Source organism: Apodemus sylvaticus, chromosome 8 (assembly GCF_947179515.1).
Source record: "Apodemus sylvaticus chromosome 8, mApoSyl1.1, whole genome shotgun sequence".
Classification (NCBI taxonomy): Eukaryota; Metazoa; Chordata; class Mammalia; order Rodentia; family Muridae; genus Apodemus; species Apodemus sylvaticus.
Window position 1 is genome coordinate 111,077,014 of NC_067479.1, and position 20,953 is coordinate 111,097,966.

The following is a 20,953-nucleotide window of genomic DNA, read 5'->3' on the forward strand; positions in this document are numbered from 1 at the left end:
ACAACACTAAGAACGACTCACAGAGGGCTGGTGAGATGGCTCAGCGGTTAAGAGCACTGACTGCTCTTCCAAAAGTCCTGAGTTCAAATCCTAGCAACCACATGGTGGCTCACGACCACTTTGCCAATTTTACATATTATTTATTTATTTATTTATTTATTAATTATTTATTGCTGTAATGAGATGTGATGCCCTCTTCTGGTGTGTCTGAATAAATCTTTAAAAAAGAACGACTCACAGAGCTGTTTCTGTGTGCTATACCCCACACGCAGTCTTGCTCAGTTCTCTGAATACAGAGAGTGGGAGTCCACTTATTCAAACCATACTCCTACAGAGGAGGAACTGAGCCTGGGGAAGACCCAGAGCTGAACCCCAGGCCGTCTGACTGTAAAGCTGTGCTCTCAGTGCGTGCGTCCACAGTGAGACAGCTCCTTCCAGATGGAGTGGATGGGAGGGCAGTGCGCCTGGCACCCAGGGCTTCTGTGTAACCCTTGCTGCTCCAGGGGAGCTACGCATGGGCGAGTGATACATCCAAGCTGAGAAAGTTAGGTGCTAATGATGCTTTGCTATTTATTTTTTGTCTCTAAAAAGATGGTTTATGAGGAAGCTTGACAGAAGGGCTTTGGAGACACGTTTGAAAGCTCTCTGCCAAGAAAAGCTTTCTTCAGAGGCAGAGCCTCCAGAGTCCTTCGATGATGGAATGGCCGGAGACAGTGGCAGTGGTTTACATGCACGCAGAACTCCAACAGCCACATTATTAACGCAAAGGATTTGTGGGATTGGAGGCATCATTTAGAGCAGGCTTTTATTTTATTTTTTCCAATCTCTGCACTGTGGACTTTACAGGGTAATCTTGTACTGTGGGGTGAAGCTGTGCTGTGGGCAACATAGATGTTTACTTGCATCTTTGACCTATGACCTCTGGCCACAAATTATTACATTCCCAAATTCCGAGATGAGACAGGAGAAAATGTTTCCAGATATGGCCAACTATGCTCTGTAGAACTAACTCACACCATACAAAAAACGCCTATTTAGACTTCCCTAAATAGGATGCCTTTAAGAGCTAGGATTTCTCTATCTCAGGATGAGTCCTAGGTCAAAGATATGTTTTCTCAACAAAAAGAAGGGAGATTTTTCCCAAAGGGTGATTTAGAGAATTTCAATAGAAAACAATGCATGAGTTTAACATTCATGATCTTTCATTTATTGTGTGTATATGTGTTCATACATGTGCACTTGATACAGTGTGTGTGTGTGTGTGTGTTCAGAGAACAGGTTGTAGAAATAGGGTTTCTCCTTCTGCTTTGTGGGATGTGGGGATTGAACTCAGGTAGTCAGGCTTGACAGCAGTCACCTTTACCAGCTGAGCCATCTCACAGGCTTCTGACTTTGCTGATTTTACATATTATTTATTTATTTATTTATTTATTTATTTATTTATTTATTTTACAATGGGTTTTGGGGAGGAGATATATTCAGTTGGTTAGGTGCTTGTTAGGAGACAGAAGCTGCCTTTAAGGTCATCATCAGCTTCGTGGTGAATTCAAAGCCAGTCTGAGCTATATGAGATCCTATTTAACATTTTTTTTGTCTGTATGAAGTTAATGAGAGGGGTCTCTCTTCTATGGTTGACACATACATCTGGTAATTAATAATAGCCCCATCTTGGATCAAACCTACAATTTGTTGTCATGACTGGCTTTAGTCCAAGGATAGTCACAGTGAAACTTCTGCCAAAGGCAGACAAGGCAATTCAAGATGGCGAGCGACCCTGTCCTAGAAGGAGATTGACATGGGAATCTTTCCGCTGTGGGTGAACCTGAAGATTCCACTAACTGGACTCTGAGTCAGCTTGGCAGGGGTTTAGCAGAACAGTTGGCCGAGAAGCATTCACTTCTGAACGGGGATTTGGTGTGAGTGAAGGCTGTAAGTTGAGACTTCCTTTTGGGGTTTTAGGCATGGGAAAATGGCCAGAATGCTACCTGGTAAAAACAGCCATTTTTGTTTGTTTTTAATTTTTCTTTTGAATTAGGATTTTACTGTGTAGCCCTGGCTGTCCTGGAACTCACTCTGTAGACCAGGCTGGCCTTGAACTTAGAGAGTCACCTGCCTCTGCCTCCTGAGTGCTGGGATTAAAGATGTGCGCCACTGCCCAGGCATTTTTCTTTTCTTCCTTTTCTTTTCCTTTCCTAGACAAAGTCCTTATATAATTTCAAAATGAAAGAGAAGCCATTGGGTAAAAGCATTTTGGTGACTTAAGATACTTCCTCAGTCCCTTCTCCTGGCAACTGACAAGACTATTCTAAAGGAAGCAAGTAAGAGAGGGCACAGAGAGTCCACACTCTCTCACAAGCTCTCTCTAGCATTTCTCCAAGTCCCTCAAGTGTAATGTGTCTTGTAGCACAGCACAGACAGTTGAGATAACTTCTGGGTGGACAATGGACTTGGACTTGGTGAGTAAGGAATCTAAGGAGAAATCAAGTCATCATTCTTATCACCAAAGCATCCTGGTCAACTCATATGAGAGTGGGATTACAGAGGGAAGGCTGACCTTCCTCTGAGAGGTCATTTTGTATGATCTTTCCTTCAGGTCAGTGGCTCCCTGCCAGCAGAAATGTAGTCCTACCTGGAGACCACAGTTTGGGGGATGGTGGTTGCTGCTAGCATCTCAAGTAAAACTCACAAATGTGACTTTTATTCTTCAAAATATAGACTAGTTCCCACAACAAAGAGTTACGTAGCTCAAAATGTAAATATGGCTAAATATGAGAAACTTCATTCTAAATAATGTCTTAGAAACTGAGGCTTGTAACTTGTTCAAGTGAAATTTTGTTATCATCAATAGTTTGGAAAGGTGGAATGGAGCATATCCATGCAATAACGGTAAACATTGGTTTAAAAGCTATGTGTATGTATGTATGTGCATGCGAGTGTGTGTATTGTGTGTGAGTGTGTCCTCATGCTGCTTACACTGAGCTGCAAAATTACATTTTTTTAGTGATTCCTCATCTCTATCTTATCTAAAATAACTATTTTTAAAATTTGAGATATTTTTATTTACATTTCAAATGATTTCCTCTTTCCTGGGGTTTTTTTTTTTTCTTTTAAGATTTCTTTATGTATGTGAGTACACTGTAGTTGTCTTCACTCTTCACTCACAGCAGAAGAGGGCATCTGATCTCATTACAGATGGTTGTAAGTCACCATGTAGTTGGTGGGATTTGAACTCAGGACCTCTGGAAGAGCACTCAGTGCTCTTGACCTCTGAGCCATCTCTCCAGTCCCCATTTGTTTCTTTTTTCAAAATTATTTCTTAATGTGTGTGTGTGTGATTCATGCCTGCTAGTTGAGTAGTCTACCACTGATATTAGTTTTACTTCTTCCAAGTAAGTTTGGAAACCACTGGGTTTGCTCAGCATCTTTTGAACTTTGGTTCCTATTTGAAATGCCAGAGGCTCCTGGTTGAGTGCAGCTGAGTCTAAGGCTAAAGCCATACAGCTTCTACAATGTCTCATTGATGATGAGCTGGGGACCACTGACTACACTCTGAATGCCAGGAACCTAGAGATAGTATTGTATTATCTATCATTAAGGACAAAATTAGAGAGTGGTATGGTGGTTTATGTCTGTGGTCTATAATCCCAGAACTTAGAAGGCAGAGACAGAAGAATTGCTGTGACTTAGAGGCCAGCCAGAGCAATGCAAAGAGACCCCAGCAAGCCCCGCCCCCAAAAAAGTCCCAAAGAATAACGAAATGCAGTAAGCTTTGAGCAATGACTCAGACTTAGGGCCTAATAGTTAAAACCTTGAAAGAGTAGCCTTAGCCTTTAAGGAGCAGAAACAAAAACAATTTACTGGTTAATTAATGAGGAATATAACTTAGTATATCTTATCTACTCCAACAGAATGTGATGAAATTTGTTCCACAGAATGTACCTTGGATATCCCATGTGTTTGTGTGTGCATGTATGTGTGTGAACATGTGTGTGTGTATGTGTATGTACACACACAGTTGTGCACGGGTAACATGCTTAGGAATGTAACTTCCAGCTTCCGTGGCTCTAGTCTGTCATAAGAAAGTTAGAGAAACCTTTTCTAAGATACAAAAGTACTGTGTAGGTCATGCTAACACGGACACCATGACCCTGACGCAACAGAGCAACCGTTCTAGCTTCTTAGGATGAGTAACAGAACATTCTCCTCTGGAAAAGGAAACAAATTAACTGTCTTCACCAAATGTCTCCTGGAAGAAAGAAAGCTGTTCTCATAAAGACAATCAGTTAAACTTTTGTAGCACGCGGGGCTCCAGGGAAAATTAAAGACTGGTTTTATAGAAGATGTATTTGCCCTAGAGTAAATTGGGAGGAAGGAAGTAGCTGGAGCTAGAAAACCTATTTCAAGATATGTTACTGAAATGTAAATCTGTCAGCAGGCTAGCAAGGAAAAAAAATTAACACTTAGTTCTCTTTGAAGAGAGGTCTCCCAATTTATATAATTAATCTGAGTCTAGAGATGCTCTCCTATCTTTTCTATGTCCAAGTCTGCTTGAACCTCAAGCCACCCAGCAGAGAGAAGAGAATGCCCATGTCCACATGTGATAGAAATGTGCCTTTAAGGGCTGGGGTGTAGGTAGTGCGAAAATACTTCCCTCACATATAAAAGGCTCCGGACTCTATCCCCATCACTAAAAGTAAAGAACTTTCTATAGCTAAGGTTCCCATTTCAGAGGAATTAATAACGATTATTTTAAGTTATTTTCTATTGTGACGGCTCCAGGGTAAGAGGTGACTTATATTTGCATAGCCGTTAATTGCAGCGGGGAACTAGAGGCATCAAAACATTCCCCTACCTTCTCCGTTCACCCCTCATCTTAGGAGAGCTTACTTCTATCATCTTTAAAAAAAAAATCTACCAGTAGAGGCTTATTCTATGGCTAGAGACCTGGCCCAAACTACACATCTGGCGAGAAGGGCAGCAAACACACCAAACAAAATCTGTGCAAAGCAGAAGTCCATATGAGGAGGTAAGCTTGAAGCCACTGAGCCTTTGGGTGGCTGGGAGGGTGAAGATTTGAAGATGAGCTGGATTTTTTTTATAATTTAAATATGTGTAGTTAGTATATTTTTAAAGCAATTATAACCCACCTCCCTTAAAATATATATACACATACATACATATGTACACATTCTGTTTCTTGAATAGCACATATTACACATATAGTCAAACATTTACCTATTGTATGTTCTCATGTAACAAGAAAAATTAATTCCTAATCAAGGAGATAGTCATGTGTAAAAACTCTCATCTCATTCCTTCCCCTCTGCCTATTCCTGTATCCTTCCTGTCTCTTCCAAGTCTCTAACACATGGCTCAAATCAAAATTTTAATATAAGAATTTATTTTGGGGCTCAAAGCCAGGTCCAACTAGTGAAAGAATCAACTGTGTATCCTTCATTGGCTGGGCTATTAATCTATTTTCCAGTTTGTACATATGTAGTCCCCTAGAGGATAAAGGATGGCCCGGAAAATGGCTACACATGGTCTTTGACCATGTAATTGAAGATGGAAGAGATACAGTCACAGTTTAATTTAAATATGATCTGAAAAGTATGAAAAAGCACCAGACTGATGCAGACACTTCATTTTAGGCTGATAACGCCAGCAAAAATTTGAGAATTAACCAAGAAGCCTTGCTAATGGCAAATGGGCACATGTATGTCAAATGTATGTCAATGTTATATGGGCACATGTATGTCAAATTTTTCAATCCCATCCTTCAGTCAAGCAGTCACAATGACTTAAGAAATACCGGAACACAGGACAGGAAGAGGGATTGCATGGTAAAGTGCTTGCTATTATGCGAGTGAGCTCAACCCCAGAAGAAGCCACATGAAAAGGCTACATATGCTGTGACTGATTCGTGTGGGGAGGGAGAAAGGGGGAGGATCCCAGAGGCTCACTGGCTGACTGAGCTGGAGAGCTGCCTACTCAGCAGGGGCCACATCTTAAAGAGTAAGAGGTGGGCCATTGTGGAAGATATCAGACACCAACCCGTGGCCTCCACACATGTGTGCATGCACACATGTTGAACCCCTCCTCATGTGACAAGGCCCTGCCCGGAGATTCATTCATCCAGGCAGGTGTAGGCATGAGTGCCATGAAATACAGCCATGCCCCTTGCCTGGCTGACCTGTAATGTGGCCTTTGCAGTTGTCTTGCAGTTCGCTTACCCTGCACCCCCACTTTAAAAACTAGCTTCAGAGATTCTCCTTATATGCAGAGAACAGCTTTAAAAAAAAAACAAAAAAAAAAAAACCCCTCATTTCTGCTAAGTTACTAATTATGCTTAAAAGAACTACTTGGTGGAATTCAGCTTGATTTCTTTCCCCTCAACAAATCAGTTCTATGTTTAGATGGTAATAAACTCCTCCAGTCTGCAGAGCAATTGGCACGGTGGTCCCTCTACCAAGTCAGGAGCGTGGAAAGAGGGCCAGTGCTAGCTGAGAGGAAATGTATGTGACATCACAGCCTTGCCCACACATGCCGCTTGGCATGGGATCCCAGTTCGTACAAACTCCTTACAAAGAGTATTAGGGGACAAGTTGGAAGTTCTGAATACAGACAGCATATTAGGTGAACACTTACTGGCGTGGAACTCAGAGACTGTCAACTTAAACAGGAATTCTTGCTTACTTGTTTTGCAAAAAATGCACACAATGAATCTAATTAGGAAAAAAATTAAAAGAATAAATATCCAGTTGGTTATTCTTGGGTTTTGGGAACATGACATCTCAAGTGTTCTTAGTTTTGCTTGGCTGTGTTTCCTAAATGTTTACAGTATACACAATGTGTATCCTAACAATTAGTTCTAACGATTCTAACAGTTAGGAGTTATCTATCGCCCCTCTTTCTCAGGTCCCTGATAAAACAACCTTCCTGGAGGTTGAGTTCTCTTTTTTCTAACTCGACACAGGTTTGTCAGGGCTTTATGCCAGCTCATTTCTGAATCACCTGAGTGAACAAGATGTGTGAGATGACAAAATGAGAAAGTTTGCTCAAGTCTGGGTTAGGGTTAGGGTTAGGGTTAGGAGTGGTAGGCCACTCACCAGAAGTTGAATTTGAAACTCTTAAAAGTCTATTTACCCAGGGGCTGGGGGTGGGGGTGGGGGTGGGGGCAAAGCATGGAGTTTGGGTGGGGGTAGAGGATGAGGGTGAGGGGACCTGACACAGACGAGGCTGAGCTTAGAGAAACAACCAGAGGCCTCTATTCCATTCTGGCTTAATTCTAAACATCATTCTTGATTGTCACTGCTGTGGCTGATTCTGAAATATGTTTTAGCAAAACTAAGAGTAAACCAGGCTACCATACAATGAGGAACATGAGCGAGCTTGGGGTTGCCACCTTAAGCACCAAAGAGGCGCTCACACTCCTCAGAACAGGCATGGAGTTTCCTTCAGCAAGACAAACCAGTCATGCAAAGGGCCTTCATCCCAGTGTTAAGATAAGAATAAGGAGGGCCGGAGCTAACACTTACCAGATGAGAGTTTCCGTAGTTCCTGATGCTGTGCCTGGCTGTGACATCTCACCGTCCTAACAACGAAGTGCCCGAAATGCCCAGAGGAAGGTCCTGCTTATTATCACCCCTGCTACCTAGATGAATCAGCCAAGGCTCTGAGAGATTAAAAACCTCTAATGTCATGCCAATCTGATCTAAAGGTCTAGGGGCAGGGCCAATAGCCATCACACTGGGACTCCAGATACAGGGTGTTCAAGGTGGCTACTGCCAAAGCAGAGAGGACTCATGCTCTCAATCTTTAGGATGGCACACACCTTGATTTTCTCTGCTCAGATCTCAAGAACTGCGGCCTGTTGACCTAGAGACCTCCTCACCTTTTCCCCCTGCTGCCTGCTTTCAGAGCAGTTCTCCTCACCTGGAAGTCGGTAGCCTACCTTAGGGATTCAGTAACACAACGTTCTCCTTATAGCCCATCTTCAGTCCTTACTTCCTGGAGCAGCGTGGTTCCTATTTTGATTGACATATATTCACGCATACAGGCCCTTATAATTTAATAAGGCTATTAAAACAAGGTCATCAGTAGATTCATATATAAACCCAGGAAGCATATTTTAATAGGCATAGGGTTCATGTTTCAAATTACCGCTTTAGAGGGAAATATTCACACCCAATTATTGTGCTGCCACACAAAGTGAACAAATACTTGATTTGAAAATGGAACAGCAAATGGGAATCTGTGCAAGGCGGAGAATGCCAGGCGGCAGAGCCCCCGAATCTGTCCACACTGCCTGATTAAGCTTGCACAAGGCTGCGTGATAAGGGGCCTTTTCCTGATCTGATAACTGCCAGGGAGAAGCCAAATGCAGAGTCTCTCTGTAAACGCGTAATCCTCCAGAAGGCAGATTAAGTGTATAATTGACCTAGATAATCCATGTATCATCTCTAGTCAAATGTTCCAGGGTTTGGTTCACAGTGACACGGGGCCGGTGGAAGAAAGCTGGAGGGATGCGGCATTACCAGCAGCGTGGACTCCGGCCAAGTTTGAGATGGCTTTTTAATCATTCATCTCTGAGCCCGTGAGGTTTAAGCAGATGAATTCACCCTAAGCACATCTCTTTTAATCCTGATTTTCTTCTCAGTCTGTGTCTTCAAGAAGTACAAGGAGGAAAGAAAATAAATTAATTTTTGCTTAGACCTTGAAATCTTAGGTGCTTCTCTTGATCTGATGTCTAATTTCAGAAAGCATGTTCTTTTTCTTTCTTTCTTTTTTCTTTCTTTTTTTTTTTTAATTTGGTTTGGTATTGTTTTGTTTTGAGGGAGATGCTGAATTAATCACGAAAGGAGGAGGAAAGGCAAGCTATTCCTCCAGCCTGAGCATCCTCCCTTAGCTGCTACTTTCAGAACACGGAGCTTACTGCAATCCTTGTTTTTTATTTTCTTTATAAAGCATCAATAATTGACGAGGAGGCAAAGCCTCCTCTCGAATCTTAGACTGACACAATTTCCTTCTAAGAATTTAGCTGCTCTGAAATGTTCTCAATCCACTGCTACACTTATTATGATATTCACTTAATTTAAATGTCTGAATATTTTGTCTCTAAATATTAAAGTCTTTTTTTTCAGTATGTGAAAACAATATAATTGTGCTTCATTCTTTTTCCTTGAAAAATAAAAAAAGCAGTTAAGAATGTGTGTTTAGCATCTAAAATACTGTGGGGAATGGTTCTGGGATTCCTCTTCATCAGAATATTATTTTGGATTGATGAAGTCAGTCTTAAAGATATATTATTACACAGATAATGTTGGTATTTTATAGAAAAAATATAAACCAATTGTGTCACTAAACAGGGAAACTTTCACTGGAAAAAATCTGATTAGGCAGTACTATATCTAAATGCATTTCTCCAAAAAAACCTACAGAATGCTTGATTTTTTTTTAAAAGGTAGAGATCATGTAGAAAGTCTGTTCTTAAGTTACATAATAAAGCAGATACAAAACGCAGAGCATCACATACAGAGCCCCGAATGCTGCTCTAATGATCTCCCACAAGCACCCGCTCCCAGCCAAAATACAATGATGACGCAGAGGGGGGAGAAAGAACAAACCCTGCTCGGAAATCACCAGATAGCAACCTTGTGAAAACAGAAAATAAGCCAATAAATGACCAGCGAGGATTCCAAATATTTCTCACAGACAAACATGTATTAAAAGCCATCCAGCCTTCCTGCAAGAGTGCACGCAGTAATAGGGAGGGAGGAAAAAGATACAATATCAAAGAACAAGAACTCAGGGGATTTATCAGGTAAATAAAGCTAGGACTTGAAACACAGAAAAACATATCAAGGAGTCTCAGAACATGCGTCTCAAGTGACAGATGCCAGCAGGGACAGAACCAGAGAGACACGGCAGTCAGCACCAACAACCCCCAAACAGCAAACAACCTCAGAGATCTATATTTTTTTCCTTCATTCAAAATGCTAATTTGCTATTATTCATTTCTGCCATTTATCAAAATGCAACAATTTGGAAGAGAAATCTCTCAGATCAACAAGTATTTCTCAGTAGTTTGCTGCCAATTGTTTAGGACGCCATCCCAGGACCCCATCATTAGAGAGCGGGGTGGAGAGCGTTAGTTCACTGTAATGAGAACTGTGGACTGGCACTCCCTTCTGCCTCGATATTCCCGATACCCGTTCATCCCCTGGGCACAAGAGTTTTACAGAGCACGTATGCAAAGGAGTAAACACCATGCTTGAGGAAGCAGAAGCAGAAGCAGAAAATAATCAAACATGTTGGTAATCTGATGATTTGCCGCTAGATTATAGAAAAACAGTAAGTACTGAATTAAATTACTGAAGCCGCATGGTAATGAAGCTTTTGAGAAGCTCTGGGTTTTTAAATGACAAATGTTTTAAATCCATGACAGATTCAATAACTTTTTTTTTTTTTGTACCACAGTTAGGTTGCTTAGCACCAATAAATTCTGTAAATTAGGGGACCTGGTTATTTGGAGAATAAGGAATAGCCAAGAAATTCATGTTTAAATAAGCTTTTTCAAAAGTGATCTTTTTCTCTATAAGCTTGGGATGAAATGCATAGAACAGTTATCACAGTTAGAATGGCAAAATCATCCACTCAGAGGAGGAGAGTAAAGATTGTATTGGAAAAAGAAAATTGAGGCAGTCTGAAATTAAACTGTGTGTGTGTGTGTGTGTGTGTGTGTGTGTGTGTGTGTGGCGGGTTCTCAGAGTTTTACTGCTGGCTCAGAGGACCACTGCACAAGGCCGATGTGCGTGTGAATGTTTGAAAGCCCCACCTCCCCACACATACACCCCGAAACAGAGCTTGTCTCTGCAAAGTATATTCTTAGGACTATTTCTTTTAATTATCAATTCATGTTAAAGCCCAGAGGACTGAAATGTGCTTGTGTTCTTCTAGTTAGGCAAATCCATTTTCCCCATCTGAGCCAGGCAAGGTTCCCTTTTAACTTCCAAATGAAGATTTCGTTGCAATTCCCTTACAAAGAGCCACTCAAAAGACCATTTGCCTCACAGCCTTCAGCAGGAATATCTTTGAACACAATTTTTTCCTGGTATTTGTAATTTTTAAAAAGTAGTTGAAAGGTGAATTATTTGTTAGTGAAGAGACAGGCTAAATCAGAGATTAAGCATCAGATTTTGTACTAGATGTTTTAGTTTCAGGGATCATAGGTTATTTGAACACACACACACACACACACACACACACACACACTATAAAGCTGAATACCAGAAGATACCATCAAAGGAAAAAAAAAAAACACCCAGGCAACCTAGGCAATCTAGGCATTGAAAAGAGCCATCCACAAGCTTCTTGAAAATTTGTAGTTTGGAATAGGATTCGGTGGAGAAGGGAGCTAGGCAGAGTCCACACCCCAGGCAGAGACTGAGGGAGCTGCTGCTGCTGTTTTCAATGCCTGCTGGATGGGCAACAGTTCCCCAGCCCGGCTGGGCTCAGGCCTTTCCTAGAGGCACGCATGCAGAGACGGGGAGGCCCCACTCGTGAGCTTTATGCACGTATGAGACATTCTCGGTGGATGTGGCCCATGCTAGAAGATGTACACAGGAAGATTATTTGATTCTAATTCATGCCACTTGATATAATGTGATAAAACATTTGACATGAGAGATAAGTTCCATTTTAATCTGAGAGAGGACACGTGGGAATTAAAAAGTAAGAGGGGTTTTATCAAAGGAAGGTGCGGCAGGGAGAGAGGGGTATGCGGCACGGAACAGAGGTGACTGGAGAAGAGAAGAGAAGAGAAGAGAAGAGAAGAGAAGAGAAGAGAAGAGAAGAGAAGAGAAGAGAAGAGAAGAGAAGAGAAGAGAAGAGAAGAGAAGACGGCTGGAAGACAAAGCGCAGAAAGTCGGAAGCTGCGGAATCAGACAGCAGTGCCAACAATGAGCTCATTTAGCTACGGGACAAAAACACACACAACACAGCATCAATCGGTGAACACAGTTACGGGGAAAGTACAGAAACAAGGGTTCCACAATTGAGCAAAACATGAATGTTCCGGCTGGCATTACAACTACGAGAGCCTGGACTGGGGTCGGGGGGGCACGTTTCAGGGGGCAGACGTAGACGAGGAGACCCTCTCTAGTGCATTCTGGCCAGGTCTCCAAAGGTAGACTTGGGGAAACTAGAATCAATCAATATACCTGGCTATATGTGCTAACACAATCTGCATTGGCTTCAGACAGGCAGACAGTTCGAGACCAATGCAGATTCCTTTCGACCTCAGTGGTTTACTTTGTAGTGGCAATAAGTCTTCCCGAGAGCTACTTTTGTGGGTGCGGGGAAGCCTGCATTCTCTGTGTTTTGGTTTGCAGTGACGTGGCATCCCCTGGCCTGCACTTGGTTTTCACTGGACTTACAAGGTAGGTAGGTGGGTGGACAGGAAGCACCAGGGATTACAAAAGGAACTGACCAAGTGACTCACATATAAGCCTTCGACAACACCCAGGATGGAAGATGTCTAGTCTTACGGAAGTTCTAACATGTTGGAAGACATAACAATGTGACATTTATTGCACATCTGCATGCCACAGCTGGCATCAAGGAGGCACTACTCCCAGGATAGGTGGTGCTGGTCTCAGCATCACCAGTGGGAACATGTCCCTTACAAACGGCCAGATTGCAAGGAGGAGAATGGGGAAGGTCTTTGCCAGTTCAAGGAGTCTGCTTTTCCAGCTCCGTGCAGAATGTGTCTGCTTGCTGGGAGACTGTGTGCCGTCCACACATCACACAGACTGGGACGCAGACACAGCCACACCAGGACTGGGTACAGGACAGACACGACAGACAAGAGCCTAAGGCAGAGGGAGAGGAGAGATTCTCTTTGAAATAGGACCGATACATTTTCTCAAAATGTGACTTATCCTCCTGTCTCTCATTTTGTCACATTTTGGAGGCTCTCCTCCTTGGGCCGCAAGGAGGAGAAGGCATTTACTTACATCAAATAACCTTTCTATATACATCTCCTCATTGACCTTATCACGCAGGACATCCTGAGAGTGGCGGACGAAAGTCACGTAGGCGTCGGCCACATCCATCCCGGGTTTCTGTAAAGAAACAGGAAAATATGCACGTGGATTTTCAGAACTTGAGGGTTCCTGGTCAGCCTGCTCCCCATCTCTCTTCCCACGCTTCCTGCATCCTTCCCTATGTTTTCATGACCACCTCTGTCCACTTCTGGACCAGGAGTTAATACTGCACCCTAATGCTTTTCAGAAGACCTGAATGCACTTTTATAGGGACTTCCCCAGCCCTCCCTCCCTCCCTCCTTCCCTCCCTCCCTCCCTCCCTCCTTCCCTTCCCCCCTCTCTCTAAAACTTAGCTGATAGACACAATTCTGGGTCTCCCAGGGGACACTCTACTGCTTTGTTTTAAAGAGAAACTACTGTTAGAAAAAATCCAAGTATATTCTGTCTTCTACTATTTCTTTCTCTGCGTAAAACAAAATATAAAAAGTACTTCAGAAATCCTATTTCAGTGACTATTCCCTTCAATTCCAGACCCACCGGAGGGCAGTTCAGTCTAAGAGCATCTGGTGATATTTGTAGGTACTTTACTCAGAAAAGACACTGCAGCCCAGTACTTTAGGCATGGAAAAATGAATGAATGAATGAATGAATGAATGAATGAATGAGAGAAAGGAAGAAAAGAAAGAAAGGCAGGGAAAGGGGGGTTGGTTTTTAAATTAATCAGATTTTCTGAAGAGGTAGGCAGGTTGTTCATCCAGTAGGTAGGGAATGATTTATTGTGAAAAAAAATAACACAAATAAAACCAAACCAGAATGTGCACTGTTTGAGATGTCAGAAATCAAAGTTATCTCCAAAGAAACCTATTAAAACACTGTAATATGGGTCATTAGGAGGGCTGCCATAAACCCCTTAAATTTCTACTGTAGAGATGTATGTTGGCTAATAACTATAAGATTAGTTTTCATTACTATGATTTACCTTAGATCACAAAGTATCATTTCTCTACTAGACATGACTGTCAGGCACTGCAAATTGAAGTTAGTTAACACTTCTGTGTAATTTCCAGGGTGAAAATGAGGAAGGGTTGGAAACAGTAGGACTGTATTTTTTTCCCCTGATACAAAGCTTACAATTATCAAGCAAAGGGCCAATGCTTGGCCCCCAGGATACTAGTAACATTTCTTAACACATGCTGAAACAATGACAAGGTATTAATTTGAAAAACAATGAGGGACACCCCAAAGCCACAGTATCAAATGTTACACTTCTAAGCAATTTTCAGCAAATGCATGGAGCAGTTTCCATGATGGTCCTATAATTGTACCAGTTTTATGATACAAAACAACAGTAGTTCTCCAATTAGATGGAATCAGTTCTAAGCAGGAGTGTCTCTCCTCTCCCTTGGGCAGCTGCATGCCAAGAGGCATTCTTAGTGGGGATGGGATCCTTACCTGGGGAACCTGAGAAACTTATTACTAGTGTTTCATATCTTCCCGGGGGTTCTTGTGATACGGCCTTTTCCTGGGCACACCTTAGAACTCAGATGAAGTAGAAGTCAGGTGCAGCCACCTCTTAGCAACTTACCATGTGGGGACAGTGCTTTATAACGCTGAGATCCTCAGCATGCCTTCTCTTTCAGGAAAGCACACTTCCTTACCGACTTATTTACCATTTACCAAGCGTTGATATTTCATCATGAGCTGAACTTTGGGATTTTATCTGGCCTTTCCTCTTAGAACAAAAGCTCCATGAAGAGCAGGGTTCTGAATGATTTCTAATTACGTTCTTAGCACACAGGAACCATGTCTGGGACCTAGTAGGTGCTCAGTAAACATTTGCTAGATGGGCGAATCCTCCAGTAACCTCCCTTTTAGAGCTCTTCATGCCACTGTGTGGGATTATTACTTCATCCCAAGCAATATGCAAATAAGTTGAACATCTATGGACCCTTAGTTACGGAGCCACAGAGTGGGATTGGTATCTCTTTATCTGATCTTCAAGGACTATGACTGGCAACTCTAATAATGTATATAAAAATGTCTTGAAAGTTACACACTGCAATAGAAATTTATACTGCTATGATCCCCTCTCCTTGATATAAAATTTTACTATTAGCATCTGCTTTTGACTTAGAAAGGAAAAGGAGATCTGAGACAGACACTAAACAGATACAAATGAAGTCTGCACAATTAGGTTTTCTTTCTCCTGTTCACAACTGCTTTCCTTTGATGTGAGTACCACATCTGATTCAAACAAGTTGGGCTTCCATCTCTTGATGAACTAGAAATGGAGGAGACGGAAGAAGGAAATTGTCTGAGAATGGTGTGCTAATGAGACAGTGCTATTCTGGGAGGACAGACTGCCACCTCAGACACTCATGCTCACCAACTGTTGGGACTCCTGGTGAAAAGAGCTGTTCCTACACCCTGGGAAGACTTACAGGGAGCACTATGCTGGTACCATAGCCAGGTAGTCATGGCGGTGAACATGAGTCCCTAAGACAAGATTCAGTTACAATCAGGACATGGTTTAAAATAGCGGGGATATAAAAGGCAGGAAAGACGTACACTAAATACATTTTAAATATTTGTTCTTAAGTATTATTAAGTATTAAACTAAAATCAAAAGTGCTGACAGATAAGAAAAACTGGCTTCTAAGTATTAGTTACAAGCTAGAGACCACACCTGACTGAACTACTAATGTCACTAGATAAGTTAGGCATTGTATCAGCACTGTGTCCTCCTGGTGGGATCAGCCTTTAGGTGGTGGCTCTTAGATATGGCTGGGATAGATGGACAGAATATAATACAGACTTCAGAAAGCATCTAAACAAATACACAAAATCACTGTAGAGCTGGCATTACCACCTACGGAAGACATAATTTAGAAATAAAGACACCAGCAGTCAAATGGGATGTTTTCATCTTGGACAGTCCCTGCCAGATCGTTCTAGGCAGGAAATACAATCCCTGATTTTTAGCATCTTAAGCAAGCCTTTAGTTACATTTTAATGCCAATTGTACAAGAAAGGATCAGATTTAAGAGGAAGAAATGTTCTGAGTTATGGGGAATAGTGCCATTTTCTGCTAGTGGGACCCAGTAGGCAAAAACTCTCTGTGATACTAAACTCATGGTTTTCACATGGAACTAAATTCAAACTATGTCAGAAACCTTATAATTTAAAACAAAGAGTTTAGAGCTAGACATGATTTAACGTGATTGTATTTGGATTTATAAGCCTAGTTGCAAATGCCAAAAGGCCTTCTAAACTTTATAGAAATGGTGCCTGGGTCCACAAAATCTGGCAGATAACCAAAACAAAAACCTCAAGGTGTTTCAGGTCAAGAATTACTGATTTAGCCCACAGGTTTTTGTACTTTTACAGAAGAATGGGAAACACATTTTAGAAAGAGATTTGAAAGGCTCCACCCTAGAGCCACTGAATTAGAACCACTTGAGATGAGAGCTGAAAATCTAAGAAAATGTCATCAAGCAATGGCCCAAATCCTTGCCATGTCTTACTGCTGTACATTTGGTGTGGGCAGCACTGACAGATAGGTAAGTGTGTATGGTAGTGAAGTGGTTCTTCAAAAACCCACCCACCACCACCACCAACCCATCCAACACCAGCCTGCCCACAGACTCCCTTATTTGCACTGCTTTGCTGTTTCCAAGGTGTAAACAGTGCTAGAAGGTTGATTTTGTTCACATTGTCTCTTGGGAACTAGAGCAGACTGGCCCTACCACCAACCCCATGCCACTGACTCTTCCCTGCCTACTTCCTGTCCAGGTGACCTTGCATGTACTATTTAACCTTGTAGGTGCTTCAGTTTCCTCTTCTGATGAAAAGGAGGAAATGAATGATGGCTTCTTACGGGACTGTCTTCAAAAATAAATGATTATTTACTGTGTGTAAATACTACATATTCATATGTGTATTGTGTGGAATCATTTTCTATGGGATTATTTATTTTCTGTAATACTTAGTATACTGCTACTGGCCATAAAAGTATACATTTAATCAATTTACTTTCAAGGTGTAGCATTGTCCTGAGTCATTAGCTATTGGTACAATTACGGGTTTGGTCTACAAATTATATTCTTTTCTAATACTAGAATAATCACTCAGCTATCTAAGCATGTGCCTGTGCCTTAACTAACTCATCTTGTGGAGTGGCAGAGTATTTAAGAGCACAGCTTGTAGTATGAGCTTTACTGCCATAGCTGCCTGGCTCTCCTAGAGTGAGTGAGCCCCCATCTTTAAAATGGAGAAGTTCCAAAGATTGAGTGTCAATGGTTCTAAAACAATGGTGGGCACGTAGTGGGTGAGTCACAGGCTTGGCTGAGGTGGCTCTAATTATACTCTGTGTCATCAAGGGAAGAGAAACCAGATTGGGGGCTATGCTGTGTCATTTTATTCTGCCCCTCCAGAAGGAAACTCTGCTAAGTCACTTTTGTTCTGTTCCATATCCTCAAGTTTCTAAGATGGCACCATCCATGGACAAGTGTCTTTATGATGACTGATCTTAGAAAACACTCACGTGCACCGAGTCCATTTTACCCCATCTTCAGAATAAAGCTATATCTGGCCTGCAGAACTATCAGGTTGAGGCATAAAACATTGCCAGCATTGAGCCTTTAATGACCTTTCTAAAATGCTACTCTTAGGAGGTTTGATGTTAACCCTGATGCTAAATCAAATTATATTGAGCCTCACCCAGACAGCCTTGAACTGCTGTTACTATCAGATTGCCTCTCTGGTTTGAGGGATAAGCTGAAGACATCAGGTATCTGGGTATCACCACACCCTGAAATGCCCTTCACTGCATGAATGCCTACTGAGGGCTCAGAAGTGTTGTGTGAGGGCCACACATGTGGCACTATGTAGAGCTTGTGCACACTTAGCTGAGAGGTATCTTCATTTTAAAGATGGAATAGCATAGACAGAGACTCCACATAAAGGGATAGTTTATACTAAAGGAGCTTAAAAGAGTAAAATGCTCTCCTGGTTGTGGTCTGTGAGCCTTTTCTGTTCCCATTCTCCTGCCTACAGGAAGGCGTCAGGGCCCCTTGATGAGAGGTATTGTATAAATTCAAACATAATTATTGATTGTACATTCTTTCATTAAACAAACAAAATGCATGCTAATGCCACAGTCACTCCAATGTTCCATTTTGTCTTCCTTTGAGAAATAAGCCAATAAACCATTACACACTTAGCTTCCTGGGGAAATGAATTTAAATGTTAATATAAATCCTTTTAGAAAAAAACAAATTTTCACAAATAAGTATTTGAACAAGGAGGGTACTTAACCACGTTCAGAATGAGAACAGCTCAGGAGCTGCCCCTAGGCGACTGTTGAGATAAGCTCCTAAATTTAATATTTTATAATAGACTCACACCACTTTTGTTAGAAATGGAGAAACAACTTCATTTTCTTTCCCCCTTTATAGGAATATATTTAAAAATCTCTCCAATTTTATTTTGCTAATAGGCAGGGCAAAGTCCATCTATAAACGTCTTCTGATTTGTCTCAGGTAATCCCACACTTTAGCATTCATGTGTAGTACTTAACCTCAATTTAAATGTAAATTTTGGGCAACTTCAAGTGCTTTCTCTCTGAACTTTGAGGGTTCTCTTCATTAATGAGGCCAGTCCTAATTATGGACAGTTTTGTAAGTTTTCCTTAAAATAATTGCAGAGTTGACCCCCAAATGAACAAATTCTGAATTTATTTGTTTAAATTAAAAAAAAATACTGGAACCCTTGTTAAAGTTTATAACTGAGGGCTGTAAGGGGTGCACTCTAGATGAGCAGAGAGAGAGAGTCATGGGGAACGAGAAGAACAAAAACAAGAGGGAGGTGTGTTGAGCCACGCATTGGTCCTTCCTTTCTGACACAGGGAACCATGCCTTCTTCTCATTAGAGAAACAAGGTTCCAATCTTTCTCTTTGAGGGTCCATTTTGAGCCTAGGGGCCAGGTATGAGAACAGCATCCGCCAAGAAGAAAGCAAGGCACAGACGCGGATATCATCAAACAAAACACGATGCTCACATATTCATGGGTGGAAGAAAAGCACAAAAGCAGACACAGCCTTTTAATCCCAGCACTGGGTACAGACGCAGCCGCTCTCTGCATGTTCCCAAGTTGGCCTGGTCTACATGGGAGTTCTAGGCTGGCCGGAGATACAGAGAGACCTTGTCTCAAAAACCCAAACAAACAAACCCCAAACAAGACCCCATGAAACTAGAAATATGAAACCAACCCAACCACAAGCAGTGATGGATGTTCAGATACTCACAGGCACGTCCACATACTTGGAAGCTGCTTTCACCTAAGGAGGAAAGAGAGGAGGACGTTAGGGAAGTGTTTGTGCTTCCTGTTCACAGCTCGGATATCATCTGAGTTCAGATGATACGCCTATTCCAGTCCATGGATCTGACTAGGAAAAACAAAAGGTACTAAAAAGAAAATTACTCAATTTCTTTCCAAGCCATGACCACTATTTGGGGAGAGTAAGCAGTTTTACAGTTTCAGGTTCTCTAGCTGGCATAGGAGTTTGGCATTTTCCTCTTTTTCTTTAAAATAGAGAGAAGTGACTGTCGAAACCTGGACTTATTGGGAGAGTGCTCCCACGTTTATGTTAGTAATCAAGAGTGCCAGCATTCCTGGCACCTCAGGTTTTATAATTTGGCTGCAGGTTGTCCTGAATTCTTCCATGCTTGGGGTCTGATAGTTCAGACGTTGAAGTAGAAGGGATGTGGTGAGCCCCTTAGCATAAAAGACATATATGGTTTTCCACAAGTTTTTCAAGCACAACTTTTTGGGCTCTCCCAAAGCTGCTGCTATATGCCTTTTGGATTTAGGCACTAAAAACCCATATGAAATGTGCAGGGAATGGTTATGAAATTCATATTTGGGTGTCAGAGAGTAGGGTTGAAAGAAAGAGTATGGATTCAGTCCTGGGTTCCGGTCTAGGGCTACCACATGCACACTCTGTGACACACTTCTTCTGTCTGTGTTATCTCTCTGAGCTTGAAAACAGGAGATACTGATTGTGAGGAGTCCAGTCGCTGACATGGTGTGAATCCCTACAAAGTCCAAGGATGCGATAAGCATTGAACCATCTGGAATTACATTCTGATAAGCACATCTGGGTGAGCCCCAGGTGCTTGGGAAATCTGTACTAGTGTAGAAAGACTTCCACCCCGAGAATCAAAAGTTGATTTTGCCATGGGGAAATCCTGCCAAGTCCCTCAGTCTGGTCTCTAGAGTTCTGGAACAGGGCACTCTGTATGCTGGCTGGTCTGATGACATGAGGAAACATGAGAACGTGTGTGGTGGTAAAGTGGGTGATACACACATCCATTGGCTACCTCATGGCAGCCCACACTACCCCTTCTATACTCGGGTCACAGCACCTTGATGGTTCCAGTTTCTTCTTGCTACAGCTTCTCTGAGAGTGTGCCCATTTAATTTTAGTGACACCAGTCACAATTATAATTTGGTTTCTTTTGGATCAGCATCTGACCTCAAGATGTCACTTGAGCAAAGACTAATTCAGCCTTGCTTAGCTGTCTCCATTATATGGGATGCCTGGCTTGGCAGGAACCAGAGGGAGAACATGGCCAGTGCTGGCTTACCTCCTCAGGGAAGCTAAGGAACAAACCCAATAGACCCTGAAGCGCTGCTGTGATTAGTAGAGTAGTGGTTAGAGCTGAATTCTTTGTAAACACTGCTAGGAGAAGACACACTCTTTTGGTACATAAAGTGATTCCTTCTATAGATCTGTACATTCCTATCCTATTCCAAAATCTAGCAAATCAAGCAAAAAGGTAGTTTGCACCCCCGCCTCGTACATGTTTCCCCCACATAAAATATTATCTACAAGTTACTAGATGTT

The 20,953-nt window shown here is 42.0% G+C and overlaps 1 protein-coding gene across 1 annotated transcript in view; it reads right to left on the minus strand.

Annotated features, from left to right (window-relative positions):
* Cadps (calcium dependent secretion activator) overlaps positions 1-20,953 on the minus strand; it is a 467,230-nt gene that overhangs the window by 25,948 nt on the left and 420,329 nt on the right. Inside the window, exons 25-26 of the mRNA XM_052190346.1 lie at positions 19,352-19,384; positions 13,017-13,124 (exon numbers count right to left, since the gene is read on the minus strand). Coding sequence (XP_052046306.1) covers positions 13,017-13,124; positions 19,352-19,384 — 141 coding nt within the window. The remainder of the gene's footprint in view (positions 1-13,016; positions 13,125-19,351; positions 19,385-20,953) is intronic.